General features: G+C 43.0%; 1 protein-coding gene across 3 annotated transcripts in view; it reads right to left on the bottom strand.

The window, feature by feature from the left end:
• Nucleotides 1–16,831, bottom strand: part of LOC115294628 (zinc finger protein 474-like) — a 61,693-nt gene that overhangs the window by 21,515 nt on the left and 23,347 nt on the right. For all 3 annotated transcript variants that reach the window (XR_003910006.1, XR_003910008.1, XM_029942598.1), the window contains one exon: nt 9,873–11,115. Coding sequence is in view for 1 of the 3 variants with exons in the window: in XM_029942598.1 (XP_029798458.1) it covers nt 9,873–10,907 (1,035 nt within the window). In the remaining 2 variants the exon portion in view is untranslated. Of the gene's footprint in view, nt 1–9,872; nt 11,116–16,831 lie in introns of those variants that run through there.

Here is a 16,831-nt window from a genome sequence, read left to right as displayed (position 1 = left end):
GGCCAACTATTAGAGTCTGTTACTCATGATTTGGAGTTTTGTTTTGCTTCTCGGAACGATAAGAAAGCCTTTGCCAATCATTTGGAAATGCTGTTAATATTCAAATATCTTCGTGTACCTGATTTTTAAAAAACAGACTACTGTGAGGAGGGGTATGGGTACCTGGGTGGCTCAATCAGTTAAGGGTCTCACTTCAGTGCAGGTCATGATCTCAACATTCGTGAGTTCGAACCCCGCATTGGGCTCTGTGCTGACAGGTCAGAGCCTGGAGCTTGCTTCCACTTCTGCATTTTCCTCTCTATCTGCACCTTCCTTGCTTGTGCTCTTTCTCTCTCTCAAAAATAAACGTTAAAAAATAATAAAAACTCCTGGTATTTTGAATAAATGCTTGGCATTTTGGTTATTTAATTGCCCATCCTGAGATACAAGGCTGAAAAAATATAAGTCTAAGAACAAGTTCCAAATTTCAGGAGTCACTGTTCCTGAAAGGAATACAGTTTCTTGACTGAAGTTTTTTTTTTTTTTTTTTTAATTCTCACATTTGAGATAAAAGTGGTTCCCCCCTGATTCTTTAGAAGGTTGGAAGGTGAGGTATATGATCAGGTCTTGCCAAATTCTTAAGAATGACTCTCCTTGAAGGGGTGCCTGGTGGTTTAAGAGTCCAACTTTTGATTTCACTTCAGGTCATGATCTCATGGTTCAGGAGACTGAGCTCTGAGGAAGGGCCAAAGAAGGATATTAGAATATTGATAAATTGAAATATTGGAAACTTATTGAATTCCTGAGTGTATTAGGATCTTCTTCCATTCATAGGACATTTCTTCATGTAAGGAAACCTCATAGAGGTAAAAATGTGAAAGAGAAATGGATATAAGCAGGAGGTGAATTACAAAATATGAACGGAAAGCAAGAGATAGAATCCGATGGGGCACCTGGGTGACTCAGTCGGTTAAATGTCTGACTTGGGCTCAGGTCATGATCTCACAGTTTGTCACTTTGAGCCCTGCATTGGGTTCTGTGCTGACATCTTGGAGCCTGGAGACTGCTTCCGATTCTGTGTCTCCCACTCTCTCTGCCCCTCCCTGGTTTACATTCTGTCTGTCTCTCTCAAAAAAAAAAAAAAGAGACATAGAGTCCTAAGTCAGATCCACTTGAAACTCACCTATTTATAAAGCTCAACCATATGACGCTTAGCAGTAAGATTCTGTTCACAGGACAATTGCCTCTGTTTCCATAACAACTTCTGTAAGGTGGTATTGTACTGCCTTAGTGAAGTTCTAAGACTCTTGGGAGAGATCCTAGTTGTTGAGCTTAGAATTTGGATTTCTAAGAACTATGTACATCCATTCTGTCATTACGGAGACATTTACGAAGAATTTACAACTAGAAATCACGGATGTCTATTTGGGGTTGGAAGCAGAGAGATGGGAACAATAGGGAGAAGCAAGCATAAGAAGACATATGAAATTATTTAAGCTGGATTAATTCTCTGAGAGTATGTCATGTTGTAGCTCTGTTCATTTTTAGGCCTGAGTAATATTAGAATTTGTCATATGTGATACTTTCCTCTCACAGACTTTACAGTTGGTGTTTCTGTTTCTAGGAGGGAGGAAAGCCACGTATTGGAACACCAATGCAATGACTACCTACTTTTGTTTTGGTCTTTGGGCTGTGGGTTAGGTAGCTCTGTTATGGTCTCTCCCATCACATATATAATCATAATTTGAGGCTTATTTTAAAAAATAATTATGGGGGCGCCTGGGTGGCTCAGTCAGTGAAGCATCCAACCTTGACTCAGGTCATGATCTCATGGTTCATGCGTTTGAGCCCCAAATTGGGCTCTGTGCTGACAGCTCAGAGCCTGGAGCCTACTCCAGATTCTGTGTCTCCCTTTCTCTCTGCCCATCTCCTGCTCATGTTCTGTCTCTCTGTGTCTCTCAAAAATAAATAAACATTGAAAAAGATTGTTTAAATAAAAAAATAATTGTTTGTAATTCATACCAATGAGCACGACTTTTCACATTTTCGTATTAGGAAGTGACACATCAATTTCACCGGTGATGCTGTTGCTTGAAAATTTGTCCCTCTCCCCCCACCTCCCCACTCAATACATACATAGTCCATCCATGCACTACACACACACACACACACACACACACACACAGATTCATTAGGCCTGGCTGCTAGAACCAAGAGTGCACAAGAGAACTGGTCTGGTTACCTTACAGTTGTTCTTTGTGCACTTAAAGGCCAGGGGATCCTAGAATGCTTCTCTGATATGCAGGCATGGTTGGCACCAAGGAAAGATGAAGAAATGGCACATGGGGTTGGACATCAGTAGCCCAGCTGACCACATCATCAGGGGGCAGTTTGTGAGGTCAACACTGGATTTCATGACATCAGTACAGCTCAAGAGGTGAACTAGAGGCACTGACCATAAGGGTACGAATCTCCAGAAGGATCCCACTGAACGTTTTATCTACCACCTGCCAACACTTCTGCAACATTCTTGTGCTCGGAAATCCGAGAGGCAAATGGTTCCAGAAACCTTGGTCTTTTTTTTTTTAATTCTTTTTCTTAAGTTTTTTATTTATTTTTGAGAGACAGAGAGAGATAGCGCGAGCAAGGGAGGGGCAGAGAAAGAGGGAGACACAGAATCTGAAGCAGGCTCCAGGTTCTGAGCTGTCAGCACAGAGCCTGATGCAGGGCTCGAACACATGAACTGTGAGATCACAACGGGAGCCGAAGTGGGACGCTTAACTGACTGAGCCACCCAGGTGCCCCTGGGAGGCTTAGTCTTGATATTAGAAACTCAGTCTAGCTCAAGACATGAAGGGACAAAGGACTAAGCAGACTCTTCAAGTTAACCTTGTTCTCCCAATGCCGTGATAGACTTGATAAGCATGACTGGTATTTTACAAAAAAAAAATAAATGAGATATACGTGAACAGATTGTAGGTACCTCGGGTCCACCAGCAGTCTCCAAATTTGCTTTATCTGCAGTCAACCTCCTTCAGACATTCACAAGCGCCTCCTCCTGAAATCCTGCACTCCCCTAGGGTGCTGGGGTCCCACTGTATGTTTCTTCTTCAGGCTTCCCCCTTGTCCCTGTCTCCCCCATCTTCTGTTTCCTCAGCCTCCCTCTCTCCATGGGACCATGATCCTAAGCATTCAAATATGGCCTGGACGCTCCCATCTTCAAAGGAAACCTCTCTTAACCCAACATCTCTATTTCTAGTCCACCCATGATTTCTATCCTGGTCTTCAGAGCCAAACTTCTCAGCACACACCTTGCTGTTACTGGTTCTAGGTAGTTTTGCCTTACACATCTTTTGCAAGCATGTTTTCCGCGTGGCTAATTGGCCATAAGACAATTTCGTCATAAAAGATAAAATAACAAAAAGTAAAAGGCAGACAGGAAAAAGGACATAATGAAACATAAAACTGTGATTAAATTATTAATTTCTTCCTTCATTAAGAGAGGTTTCAGTTTGGGGTGCCTGGCTGGCTCAGTCTGTTAAACATCTGATTCTTGATTTTAGCTCAGGTCATGATCTCACAGTAGGTGAGTTCGAGCCCAGTATCTTGGGATTCTCTCTCTTCCTCTCTCTCTGCTCCTTCCTCACTTGTGCTCGCTCTCTCTCTCTCTCTCTCTCTCTCTCTCAAAATAAATAAACTTAAAAAAAAAGAGGTATCAGTTTTCCAAATAGGAGAATGCATATTTGAAGGTGAGCTTTGCATTGCATTGTGAAAGCCTTCTACGCTGTTCATTCTTGGCATATTGTCACACGTCTGTCGATAGATGTTCCAGAGTTCTATGGGAAATGTGCAAGAAATGCTAATGCTGTAATGCATTTGTTACTGGGCTTTGTTACCATCGGCACTGGTATGTTATCATTTTCTAGTATGGTACAGTTCAGCATAGTATGCAGTCTGGCTTCACACCCTCTTTTTTCCCCCTTCAAGTAAGTTTTATCACTCTGTTTTCTTTCAAGCCTACATATGGTGTTGGTGTTCACTATTTTAAGATAACATCTATTCATCATTGTACAGAGCTTTGTGAGGACTAGCTAATATTTACATAATATAAAACTTGGAACTTTATCAATACAGAAATGAAATCAAACTGTCAACGAGTTATTTTATATTTTATGGCCAAATTGCCATACAGCCAATTTGTTACATGGTAGAAATGTTTGTAGCAAAACGCTTGGGGCAGAGATGTCTGTGGCGGAGACAGTCAAAGCAGAAATGCCAAATGTGATCTTCAGCATCTGCACATTCCGAACCCTTACCACTACAGCAGATATGTCCTCTCCAAGCTTATGAGACTCAATCCACATTGTCAAATCGAATAGGTATTTTTTGGCCCTCATCCTCCACCTCTCAGCATCCCACCTTGCTTTCCACACACTTGTTCGTGACATTTGTTGCAGTGTCTCCAGGCTCTTATTATCCAGCCCCTTCTCCTTTGATGCCCAAGTCATTTGATGCCTCAGGGGTCAGCCCGGCACCTCCTTTTCCAACTCTCTGTTCATTCCTATGACTCTAAATATATATTAATAATGCACACACATATATCCCAGTCCAATCCTCTCTTCTGAGATCCTGACATCTATATTCAGCCTGACTTACCCACTTAGATACACAACAAGCACTTTGAATTTGTTGTGTCCAGAAAGGAACCATTGGTCTTACTCTCCAAGAGCCTACCCTGTCTCAAGTCTTCCCATCTTAGAGAATGGTACCAGAGGACCTGCCCAAGCTAGAAGTTTGGGACTCACACTTGACCCCTCCTCACACCTTCACATCCCAATGACCACCAAATTCTGTCCATACACCTTATCTCTGTCTTTGCTACCAATGCCTCAGCCAGGCTTTCATCTGCTCTCAGCTGGCTTCCTGCAAGAGCCACACAACTGATGATGCACTGGACAGCTGCAGGGATGATGGTGTTTCTACAGCATGATCTCATGTGCCTGTCACCCCCTCATTGAGCTCCGACCACACCACCTTCAGCCAGAATGTCTCCTCCTCTTACTACTCCCTTCTCACATCTTTGCTCCTGGGTAGTTTTTTCTTACTGGTCATGGCTCATCTGAAATGTCACTTCTTCACTGAGCTTTTCTCTAACCAAGATTCTGAATGTCCACCTCCTGTCATTAGACACTGTCATATCACAATTTTTAATTGTATATTTATTTCCTGTTATTTCCTCCATAAGAATGAAAACTCCATGAAATCAAGAACCGTGTCTTTTTTATGACTTGATATTCAGTACTTAGTCCGATGCCTAACAATAAATATTTGCTGAAGGAGCACATTTCTGTCCACTTTGTCTTACTCAGCACTCACAGCCGGCCAGAGTGGCCACACCCATGCTGTGTTGCACACATTCCATGTCTTATAGACTTGAAAAGACAGAATCTTCAAAATTAGATCTGCTCCGACACCCACAACCAAACCCAGTGTGTAACTTTGGTCTGGTTTTTAAGCCTCAGTCTCTCCACACAGAAAGTAGGAAAATAATATCTATCTTGGGTAATATTGTGGAATATTAAACTGAGATCATGGGTAAAGTGTACTGATCATAAAGGTACGTGATAAAAAGTTGGTTTCTTTTCTCCCACACCTTTTTACAAACTCTAAATACTTCTAACTCAATAGATACAAATGTGTACACACATTTAAGAACAAGCATCCTGTCCTTCTGAGTCTTTCTGATGGTGACATTCCCAGTGAGTCTCGCCTTTAGAGAAGGAGATACTTAGGCATAGAACAGCACTTATGAGGTGAAACCAAATGTATAATTGTAGCTCTCAATAACTGGGGTTTGTATTCTAAGGGCACCTTCTTAAATATATGTGGAGGTAACACAAAAGAATACTATTTTTGACAGTGTAGACACTCTACTTTAAAAGAAAACACCAGATGGCAGCATGAGATGCTAGAGATGGGTCTGACGGGATTTTTAGCTCAAACCTAAGCATCCCAGATGCCAACAGTAGCTTTAAACTACATTCAGAGAGAATCACTTATAGAAAAAGATAATTTCCTAAAGAAAAGCATGCCTATTTTGTAATAGAGTATAGGATTTTCACAAGCTATAAGCAAAATTCTAAGAAAATAACTCCAAACATTATCTACCTAATAAAAGGGACTGCGACAAAGGCTTCATTTCAGTTTGTGGTTACATTTAATTAACTGCTGCTCTGTGTTCCAAATAGCCAGAAAAGGCTTGGAGTCGAAGAATGAAATATTATCGGCTTCTAGAAAAGGGCAACATTTTTTCCAAATATTAAATGCAAACATTAAAATGTATTCATTCATATTTAAGTAAGGAGCAATAATGATTTCTATTACTGACCCTTTAGTGTCACTTAGGAAACTGCTTGCTAACATAGACAAAAGGCTCACTAAATAGATGCAATTTAATAGATTAAAGGCCAATATTAACATGTAAAATGATAACTGATCCGTTTCCATATTATGCCTCAAAATTTCATCTGGATTTCTTGCCATGTCTAAAATCCCGCTAAAGTTGATATGGCTCATGCAGGCTTTCACTTTATTTGGAGGAAAGAAACGAAGTGTGATTCTGCTCATGATACCAGGTCATGTGGATGCAGCCACCCCAGATCAGCTCCACCTTTGAAATAAAAATCCCCACCCAGGGCTTTAATCCTCTTACATCCTGCTTAGTCTCCCTCACAGCTTGCCTGTGAGATCAGAAAGGGTAAATCCAGGCCTGTCTTCTGGAAGAGAAGCAGAGAGAATGCTCCAGCCCATACCGTGGTTTCATGGGCAAGGCGGAGCTAAAGCCAAATGGCCACGAAAGTCTTTGAGAAGAACTTGTCTCGGTGGCTATTATTTGTGTTTAGATTTGACTGAAGGGTAAGAGGAGCCCCTGTGTCCTAAGAGAACTGAGCCAGTCTATGTAGGAGGAACATTGCAAGCAGAGGGGAGTTCACTCTGCAAGCGAAATGGTCATTGTTGCCCAACTGGAGCAAATGGCTTTTCCAGCACTATGATCATGGTTCTGAAAAGATTTTTCCTCACCTGCATTCACACGAGATTGAGCCCCCTGAGAGCATCAGGCAAGATTGCAGATTCTGATCTGCGGTCGGCTCAAGGATTCTCGAGGAAAACTGCTCTGATTGACAAGGTAAGAAAAGAAACACATGTCCCGATTGTGAAAAGAATGGGTGTGTGTCGTGTTGTGGCCAAAAGTCGGCTGTCACTGGCAGATGAAATACAGTAATCTAATTGAGCACAAAGCAGGGATCTTTACAGGAAATGGATTATGTCCTGTAACATCTCAACTTTGAATGATACAAGAAAACGGTACTGTGTAAATTTTAAATGACACAAAGAAAGAAAAACAGCACTAGAACAGGATCAAATCGTAACCCAAAGAGAAAACCACACTATCCGGGAGAGGTTTCCTGTGGAAAGCACTGTGGAATGGCAAATATCTCTTCTAGGGAAGGATTAAAGCTCAGTGTTCCAAGAGATCTTATGCCTCTCTGAAGCCTACCCCGTCTTCTCCATTTTAATTAACATATGCTTGCTTTAAGTCTGGCAGCTAATGGGACCCTGTGTTGGATGACCTCCCTATACCCTCCACTAACGCCTGTGTGGTCCCCGAATAGGCCAGCAGACATCTGACAGCAGAGGGTGCCAGTTTTTCCCTGACACGCGCCTTCTCAGGTCTGAGAGCCAGGTGGGTTACCCTGTGACCGAGCCCATCCTCCAGACGCCTTTGTTCTAACAGACTCTGCCTACTTTGATCTAAAGGCACTAGTCACTGAGGGCCATCGCTGACCTCTCCTTCTGACATCTCCCCTCCAGATGACTGGGTGAGTCAGGAGGTGTCTTCCCGCGAAGCCGTGGTCCCAGGCCAGCCTGGTTCAGCAGTCGTGACTGAGCGAGAACATGCTGTGCTCAGCCTGCTGGCACACAGTCTGTGTCACAAGCGCAGGATTCCTGACCGTGGTCTTCCCTATCTCGAGATCTGTACCGAGACCATGGGAAGTAAACGCGTACAATCTGGAAACAGGGCTGCAAGTCAGAGAGCTGACAGGCTTTCTGAGTTGTGAATTCCTGTGTTCTCTGAATCCAGACCCCACACGTTTTGGAAGAAAAGCAACAGCTAGAAGATGGGAAAAACAGATCATGTGTATGACCAGCCTGCAACCCATGTCACACTTAAAGAGTTTGGGTTCTGATTTCGGCACAGACACTAGCCCTCCTTGCTTCAACGTGCGTTGGAAAAGTTGCCTGGGATCTCTTAGTCTGACCCTTTGGCTTTAGAATCATTGTCTTGGAAACCAGTAAGTTTCTAATAAGTTCATTTTAAACATGAAAGTTAGGGAAAAGTACTAGAGGCTTGCCAATATAATGCAATAAAAAAATGTAAGGAAGAACAGTTGCATTAAAAATAAAGACTGCTTTCTCCACCCTTCCGCCTCCCAATCCTTCTGGCTGAGTCCTTTACAATAGCTTGGGTAACCTCAGTTTCCCATACCATCCTTTAAAGAGTCCCTGCAGGGGTACCTGGCTGGTTCAGTCAGTAAAGAATGTGACTCTTGGGGCACCTGGGTGGCTCAGTCGGTTAATCCACCAACTGTCACTCAGGTCATGATCTCACAGTTTGTGGGTTCAGGCCCCACGTCCAGCTCTGTGCTGACAGCTCCGAAACTAGAGCAGCTTCTGATTCTGTGTCTCCCTATCTCTCTGCCCCTCCCCAACTTGTGCTCTGTCTCTCTCTCTCTTTCAAAAATAAACATTAAAAAAAATGTTTAAAGAAAAAAAAAAGAATGTGACTCTTTTTCTCAGGGTAATGAGTTCTAGACCAAAGCTGGGTGTGGAGCCTACTTGCAGAAAAAAAAAAAAAGTCCTTGCAGAGGTGGGTGTTTTAGTAGCAAGCCATAGAGAAAGGATTTTGACTGCTTTCTCATGATTTGACATTCTGCAAGGTATGAGACAGAACAGCATATCCACCCCCTGGGGTTCTTGACAGCACACGGATTATGTTGTGTGAGGAGCCACGTGTATTTTTCCCCGACTCTGGTTTTGACACTGACACTTCACGTAAACAATACTTCACCATAGAAGTTGGAGGCCCACAGGTCATGCTTATTCCCAATTGTGTAAATGGGGAGCAGAGCCTGGTATCCAACCCAAATTCAGGATACAGAGCAGCAGTGGGGCCTGAGCCCTTCCTAGAACCATGAACCCACCCCTAGTTGCTTTGGAGTCTCCCCTGGATTAATCTCCCACATATTATAATGGTATAAGTGTTAAAAGGAAAACACACTGTCTTTGAAGAGCGTGTCTATTTCTGCAAGTGCTCCAGTGTTTAATTGTTGTTAAAGTCATTTGGGGTTTTTGACACAGATTCTATTTTAGCAAGATAAACTCAGAATAACCTGGCCTTGCCAAAAATGAATTCCTAAGGTAGATGACTAAAATAAACCAGTAATAAATATGGGCCGTTGGAATGGGGATTATGTCTCTGCAATGTAGACACAGCATTAATGACTCACTTTCAAATAACAGTCTCTCCCAAGGATTATTGGTATGAGGAACCAGGGGAGAAAGACATCTATCTCTCTTGCATTTAGGCGGCAGACTGTAAGTCCACCTGGCAGGGGTGTTCTTACATCAACTTTGCCATCAGAGATACAGCCCCTTGGGTCTGACAGGGGTCCACTCAGACAGGCTGCACGGAGGCAGAAATAAGGCATTGAAAGAAACCATCCTAGGGGTGGGGGCAATCTGGGGACAGTTTTCTCTCACTGTTCACAGAGCATGGGGACACAGCATGTACCCTCAGGTCCCCCCAGTGCATCTCATGTGTCACGAGTTACCTTATCAGTCACAGTGGGTGCTGCCATGTTCCTTTGCTGCTTGGAATTAGTGGACTTTTTCAGGCCACCCTTACTGCCTAAGGTCAAATTTTGAACTTTTGGCCCACTGCGTTGAGCTTTACAGCTTCTCTGGTGTACGAGAAGGCGGTTTTGGGCAAAGGTCCGGCCGCAATTTGCACAGGGCCCCATCTGAGCTTGACTCGGCCCCTCCTGGTTAGACTGTCCAGTTGGAGGGGGCTGAGGCTTCTGGGGGAGTGGTTGGCGGAGCTCCCTGGGGAGCTGGTCATTTTCTACTTTCCACTTTTCTAGGCATTTGGGCTCATGAATAGGAAGGGACAGAGTGCCAAATTCCCTACCACAAATGTAGCAGAGGAGAGTCTTAGGTCGGGCTGGGATGCCACCAGATGCTTTCCTGGCACCAGTAAGATCATCAGAACTGTTGGGGTTTGGTGCTCTGGGCCCCTCATCCTTCGGCTTGCAGCTTCTCTGGTGAACAAGAAGACGATCTGGCAAGAATGTGCGGCCACAGGAGTCACAAGGCAGCAGCTGAGCCTGGGAACTTTGGAACGCTGCCTCGTTCACTGCCTGAAGACTGTAGGACCCACTGCCCCCGAGAGGCTGTGGTTTGGAGGGTTCTGGCCTCCTCAGGTGCTTGGGCAACTTGCTGTTTTCAATACGCCACTTCTCCAAGCACTGGGGTTCATGAATGGCAATGGATTGGGAGCCAAATTCCCGGCCACAGATATAGCATACCCGGAACGCAGGCCTGCGGGTCGGGATCACAGGCGGGCTGGGCTGACTTTCCGACATAATTCTCCTACTGGACCGTTTTGAGAGGATCACTGTTCCAGGTCTTGTTTTCTGAGGTTCTGTCTTTACTTTTCCAGTAGGACTGACATGCTCTGTTTTTGGCAAAAGGCTGGACTGCGAGTCACTAGATAGATTGGTTTGGCTGATAAGGAAGGTGGGTTCCTTAGAATGGAGGAAAGTCTGTTGCAATTTGTTGGAAATCCTTTTTTCCTTTCCTGTTTCCATTAACAAGCAAGTCTTTCTCTATGCTCTGACTTCACGCCAGACTCCTTTTGGGATCCTGGTTACAGCGAAGGCTCATCAGCTTGGCTGTCTTGGAGTCTCACATTGTTGCCAACACCTTAGACCCAAAGACCGTGACTCAGAGCTTCATTGCAGGGCAGCGGTCTGGAATGCTTGAAAGTCCTCATTAAACCTCAGATGCTTCCAAGATCTGGGGGGAAAACATAAATCAAGAAGTTATTACACACACACACACACATCCCTCTTAGATTGTAAGTTGATAAAGAACAGTAATTTTTTTTTGACCTAGTCTCTTCTTTGGCTCACAGAGTAACTGGTAAATAAGATTCATTCAATAAATGTTGAAATAAATTTGAAGAAAATTTCCATTATGAAGTTTACTGTATTGAAAGAAGTGTTCTGTCCAAAGAAAGCCCAACAGTTAAGTGTAGCATAGACACAGAGGACACACAGCAATAGGGGCATGGTGGTGAGACCACTGAAGAAAAAACCAGCAACTGTGAGAATGACATTAATGAGGCTGTGGGTCATGTAGAAAGACTTTCTTCCACTCCCTTAAGGATTTGCAGCTTTTTAGTGCCATGGATCCTTTTCATAGTTCTCTGAAGCCTATGAACCTCTTCTCAGAATAATGATTTTAAAGGCCAAAAATAAAAATTCTTACTCTTACAGGTGGAACTAATTTTGTTGAAATAATTTGTCAAATATCTTTGGTCGTGGTATAGGTTATATTCGAGACACAGTAATATGCCAGACGTAATGAGTGCCTGGGAGCCGAAGGTCAAGGGCCCTTGCTACAGTAATTCAACAGTGAATATTATGAGAGTTATCAGGAAGCCCCCAGAGTGGATAAACTTCTTATGACCTACCAGGTCTCCACTTCTTTATTACGCGAATGAAGTATGAATAAACTGTGGCCATATATTTCAAGCCAAGAATGCCACCCAGGCCTATACCCTTCCTGGTAAAATATCTGTAGATGTTCCCTGTGATGAACATGCTTACATTTTGCTTCATGTTCTTTTTATAGCTACTGAACTCACTTCCTTATATTATCTCTATCTCTATGGTATCTATATCTATACAGATGGATAACATAGATAATAAAGATTAGATAATATACAATTAGATAAATATCTATTTATATATTATAGTTACATAGTATATAATATATAATAACCATAGTATGGAAGATAGATATAGATAATATCTATTAATATATTTATATATTATATATTACATTATATATAATTTATTATTTTAAATTTAAGTTATTTTAGTTATCAATATTAATCATTAATTTATTATTACAAATAATTGCATATGATCATATTATGTATGATATGATGTATGACCTCTATTATAGAGGTTATCAATCCATCTTCCAAATAATTTTTATAAAAACATGGCTTGTGATTTTCCCATACAAACCACAAGGAAAGGCTGATAAAATCTCATTATAGGCTAAAGGCAAAGGCATTTTTACCTTGGGAAAAGGCATGAGTCAGCTTCACCCAGGGGGAAGATTACCATGTAGGCCCCAGGAAAGACTGTTGTTCGAAGTCTTGGAGCCTTCTGCATTTCCTGACGAGTGACTCTGGTCTGGATGAGAGGCTCTGTGGGTAGTGCTCACTCCCAACCATAAAGAGGGCAGCAGCTGATCCGAGGCTGGACCCTGCAGAGAAGCCTGGACTCCCGCAGCACAAGGACAGCTGCTGGTCATGTCCAAACACTGTTTGGGCATGGCCTTTGTGAAGGGCAAAAAAAAAAGCTGGGAGACCTATGCTTAGTTTCTGTATTTTCATGCAGAGGAAGGCCTGAATCTTTGCACTTAAGACTATCAGACTGGTTCTTGGAAAAGAAAATGAAGCTATTCTTCATTTTGACAGATCCTAAGATAGTGATATTAACACATGTGACAAAAGAATGTATTGGCCCCAGACTAGCCAGCACAGAAAATGAACCTCAGAGGAACAAAATGTGTCACCTGATTGGCACCACCCAAAAAAGAAAGTGGATCTAAAAACCACAAGGAGTAGGGGCACCTGGGTGGCTCAATCGAGTGAGCATCTTACTTGGCTTAGGTCATCATCTCTCAGTTCATGAGTTCAAGCCCCGTGTCGAGCTCTCTGCTAACAGCTCAGAGCCTGGAGCCTGCTTCGGATTCTGTGTCCCCCTCTCCCTCTGTTTCTTCCCCACTCTTTCTCTTTCAAAAAATAAATAAAAATTAAAAAAATATAAAAAAACCCACAAGGAATCTAGCACAATTATTTCATTAGGTTTTCATTGGCCTATGGGGGAAATCACCCCCAAACCACTGCTTTGGTTGGTTCTAGTATCTTATTTACCAAGGACCCTTTGTTTTCATTTTCCATTTTCCTTCATACCCAGAAGTTATAGACAAAAAAAGGACTTAAGAAGACAGAAAAAAATCAGTGCAATTAAATAACCTACTTTCCCTATACTTGCTCACAATCTCCCTCCCTCCCCCTCTCTGTCTTTCTCTCTCTCTCTCTCTCTATCTCTAACACACACATACACACACACACACACACACACACACACACACACACACATATACACACACGGCTCCCAGCCGATCAGAATACTGGGAAGGCCCCATAACTTTCCTTGACAACTCCCGTCTCATTATGATCAGGTGAGAGAATTAATATTTACTGAACACCAACTATGCATCAGATATCATACTAATTCTTTACAGATAATTTCAATCAAATCTCAAATGAGCCAAACATTTTTTAGTTTTATAAACCAAAGACCCGGTGACTCAGAAAAGACAAGTGAATTGCCCAAGAGTCAATGTGGAAGTGACAGAACTGGGGACCGTTTCCAGCTCCTTCGGCTCCAGGAGCCGGCTCTTTCCATGATTCACTCTGCCGAACATTCCACCCACAGAGCTTCTTCTTTTTAGTGTTTATCCCTTTTTTAATGTACAATTCATATGTCTCATGGGAAGGTAACTAAGCTCTCACCAGGCTGCATGTTGCCCTTTAGGAGGAGGAAGAGGCAAAGGAGAAGAGGCAAACAGATGCAGGAGAGAAGCCTCAGAGACGAACAAGCAGAAGAGAGAGAGAGGGCGGTACTGGGGACAGCATCCCCCTCAACCAAATGGGGTCATTTTATTTTGCTGGAACTGGTTTTCTCAATGACATTTTCTCCCTGCATGATATGCAATATGGATCCTTTTCCTGATCTCACCAACATCCCTGAGAGAAATCCACATTACTACCCAGGCATGGGGAGGGAGGAGGGGTAATTGGGGACAGGGAGTGCAGGGGGGAGTGAAGGCTGCCCCAGGGGGCCAGGTGTTCTCTTTGCAGCCAGGTAACCGGTTGGATTAGGGAGGGATCTCCTGCACGGGCGTGTTTGCACCCTAGATACCTCATCTGCGGCAAACACAAGAGCATCATCAAGTTCCTAATTGCATCTTTCTCTTGCTTTTCTACCATCTCCTTCCTCTTTCAATGTCCTCCTGAAATTCCTGTCTTATTGTGATTAAAAGTATCGAAATAGGAAAGATGGAGAGAAGTGAGAGAAATTTTGGGGAATGGCGGGGTCAAATGGAGACACTTAGGAAATTTCCATCAGCGATTCTGACAAGGTCAGACTCTGACATGGCCAGAAGCTCTCCCCTATGTTAGTTCTAAAAGCCAAAGGACTGAAAAATACTAAATGCAAAGACTTGAATCACTTAAGAAATTGGTTTGCCACGCAGTCACATCATAAAGTAATGTTGCTAGTTTCTAAAGAGAACTCCTTTGCAAAGCCAGCCAGCTTTACCCCAAGCAACCGTGGAGAAATGTTCACTACAGTTGGTCTGAATTATTCATTTTGACCATATTTGCAAATAGGATATTTAAAGAATGCCTTGGAAGGCACCACATTTTATCGATATGATGCCATTTTTTCCATGCCCTTTGGGGTTCACAGGAAGGGAGAGCCACACTCACAAAGATGAATATAATAACCATTGAAATCCAAACCTATGTTGGCACAAGAAGGTGTTTCCTTATAAAAGAGGGGAAAGAGCACAAACCAAGAATTAAATCTTTTTTTAAAATGTAGTCTTTTGAAACAAAATAAATATAAGTGATGCATGACCCCTTCCCTGTTAGTATAGAATCCAAATTCTTTAAATGGACAAATGAATAAATAAGAAAGATGGAGTTGAGCTAGTGCTGGCTCTGAGCAAAACTGTAAAACAGAGGAGGCTTGTCTTTAATATTCTCCATCCGCCTCATTCAAGAGGCTCTATTCTCCCCTGCCTGGAGCCCTAATGTGCTTGCCAGTCTTCCTTACTTTGGAAATGTAGTTTCAAAAGGGAGCTGATAGAATTATTCACACCAAGGCTTATGACTGATGCAATAATATCCCTCCCAGAGTCTGGCAAAGATGACTAGTTCCCCACCAGTAGTTATTCTGTCCAACTCCCTCAAATTAAAAGAGCCCCCATTCTTAGCTGAGCACATGATTTACAAGCTAGGTCTGAAGGCCCCTTTGCAGGATTGTGTAAGTCTTGCAAGAATACTTCTTGAAAGGAAGAAGTATTCTTCCTTTCCCTTCCTTCACACTGATGTAAGAAACACAGATGTGATGGCTGGTGCACTAGCAGCCATCTTGGACCAGACTACATTCACGTGACCCTCGACATGACAGAGCACAGACATGTATGGATTTGAGTCCCTGGTAAAAGGGGAGCCACCAGATAAACTCTCGAGTGTCACCATTTGTTTACATAGAAATAAATGTGCTCTTATTTTAGTCACCTTTAAAGAATCTTCTATGTGCATAACATCTATAATTAAAGACTAATTCTAATGAGTGACAGTTATTGTAAGAGTTGCCGTGGGAAAGCAACTGAGCGGCAACTTTGATGTGGAGAGCTGCAAACACTGACAACCCCCACTTGCAAACCTGGGATGACCCAAGCCATTTGAAAAGCACCAGCGGCCATTTTATTGCAGGACAGATAACAGATCCAGGCGCCACCAGGACTGACGACCCCCACTCTCAATCTGGACTGTCTCAAACTGTAATGTCTCACCATGGAATTCCAGCATCGCCCTCCCCACCGAAGCGAACAGCCAATTGAATCCTGCCACCGTCCAAAGATGACCCTACGTGGCTATCGGCCCACCTGAGCTCAAACCCGGAACTTCTGCACCCATAAAAGACCTTGCTCTCCCATGTCAGGCTCGACTTCCCTGACTCCCTGCTCCAGAGTCACGGAACCTCGCCCGGGAATCGCAGATCCCAATAAAGGCCTTCTTGGCTCCATAACGTGGTCTCTTTGTCCTCCCATCTCTGCCTCCATCTATTAAACCTTGCAGTTATATTTTATTTTCTTTTAATTTTTTTGTTTATTTATTTTTGATAGACATAGAGAGACAGCCTGAACAGGGGAGGGTCAGAGAGAGAGGAAGACACAGAATCTGAAGCAGGCTCCAGGCTCTGAGCTAGCTGTCAGCACAGAGCCCGACATGGGGCTTGAACCCACGAACTGTGAGATCATGACCTGAGCCGAAGCCTGACGCTTAACTGACTGAGCCACCCAGGTGCCCCGTAACAGTTATATTTTAATAGCTATCATTGGACTAGCACAAAATGAATTCTAACAGCAATATTTTAAAGTTTTTTAATGGGAGAGTTTTTCTTTATTTGAGACAGCACATATTTGGGGCAAAACTGAATTCTTAAATATATAATTTTTCCTAAAAATTAGAAATAAAAAAACTGAAACTGTAGACATGAACCAATGGCTCTTAAGAAATTCGTTCACAATCCACCCAGAGCTGGGCCCACAAATGTATGGTCAATTAATTTTTGACAAAGCAGGAAAGAGTATCCAATGGAAAAAAGACTGCCTCTTTAGCAGGTGGTGCTGG

The sequence above is a fragment of the Suricata suricatta genome, chromosome 6 (assembly GCF_006229205.1).
Source record: "Suricata suricatta isolate VVHF042 chromosome 6, meerkat_22Aug2017_6uvM2_HiC, whole genome shotgun sequence".
In the NCBI taxonomy this organism is placed as follows: domain Eukaryota; kingdom Metazoa; phylum Chordata; class Mammalia; order Carnivora; family Herpestidae; genus Suricata; species Suricata suricatta.
This window is presented reverse-complemented; position numbering and strand designations above follow the sequence as displayed.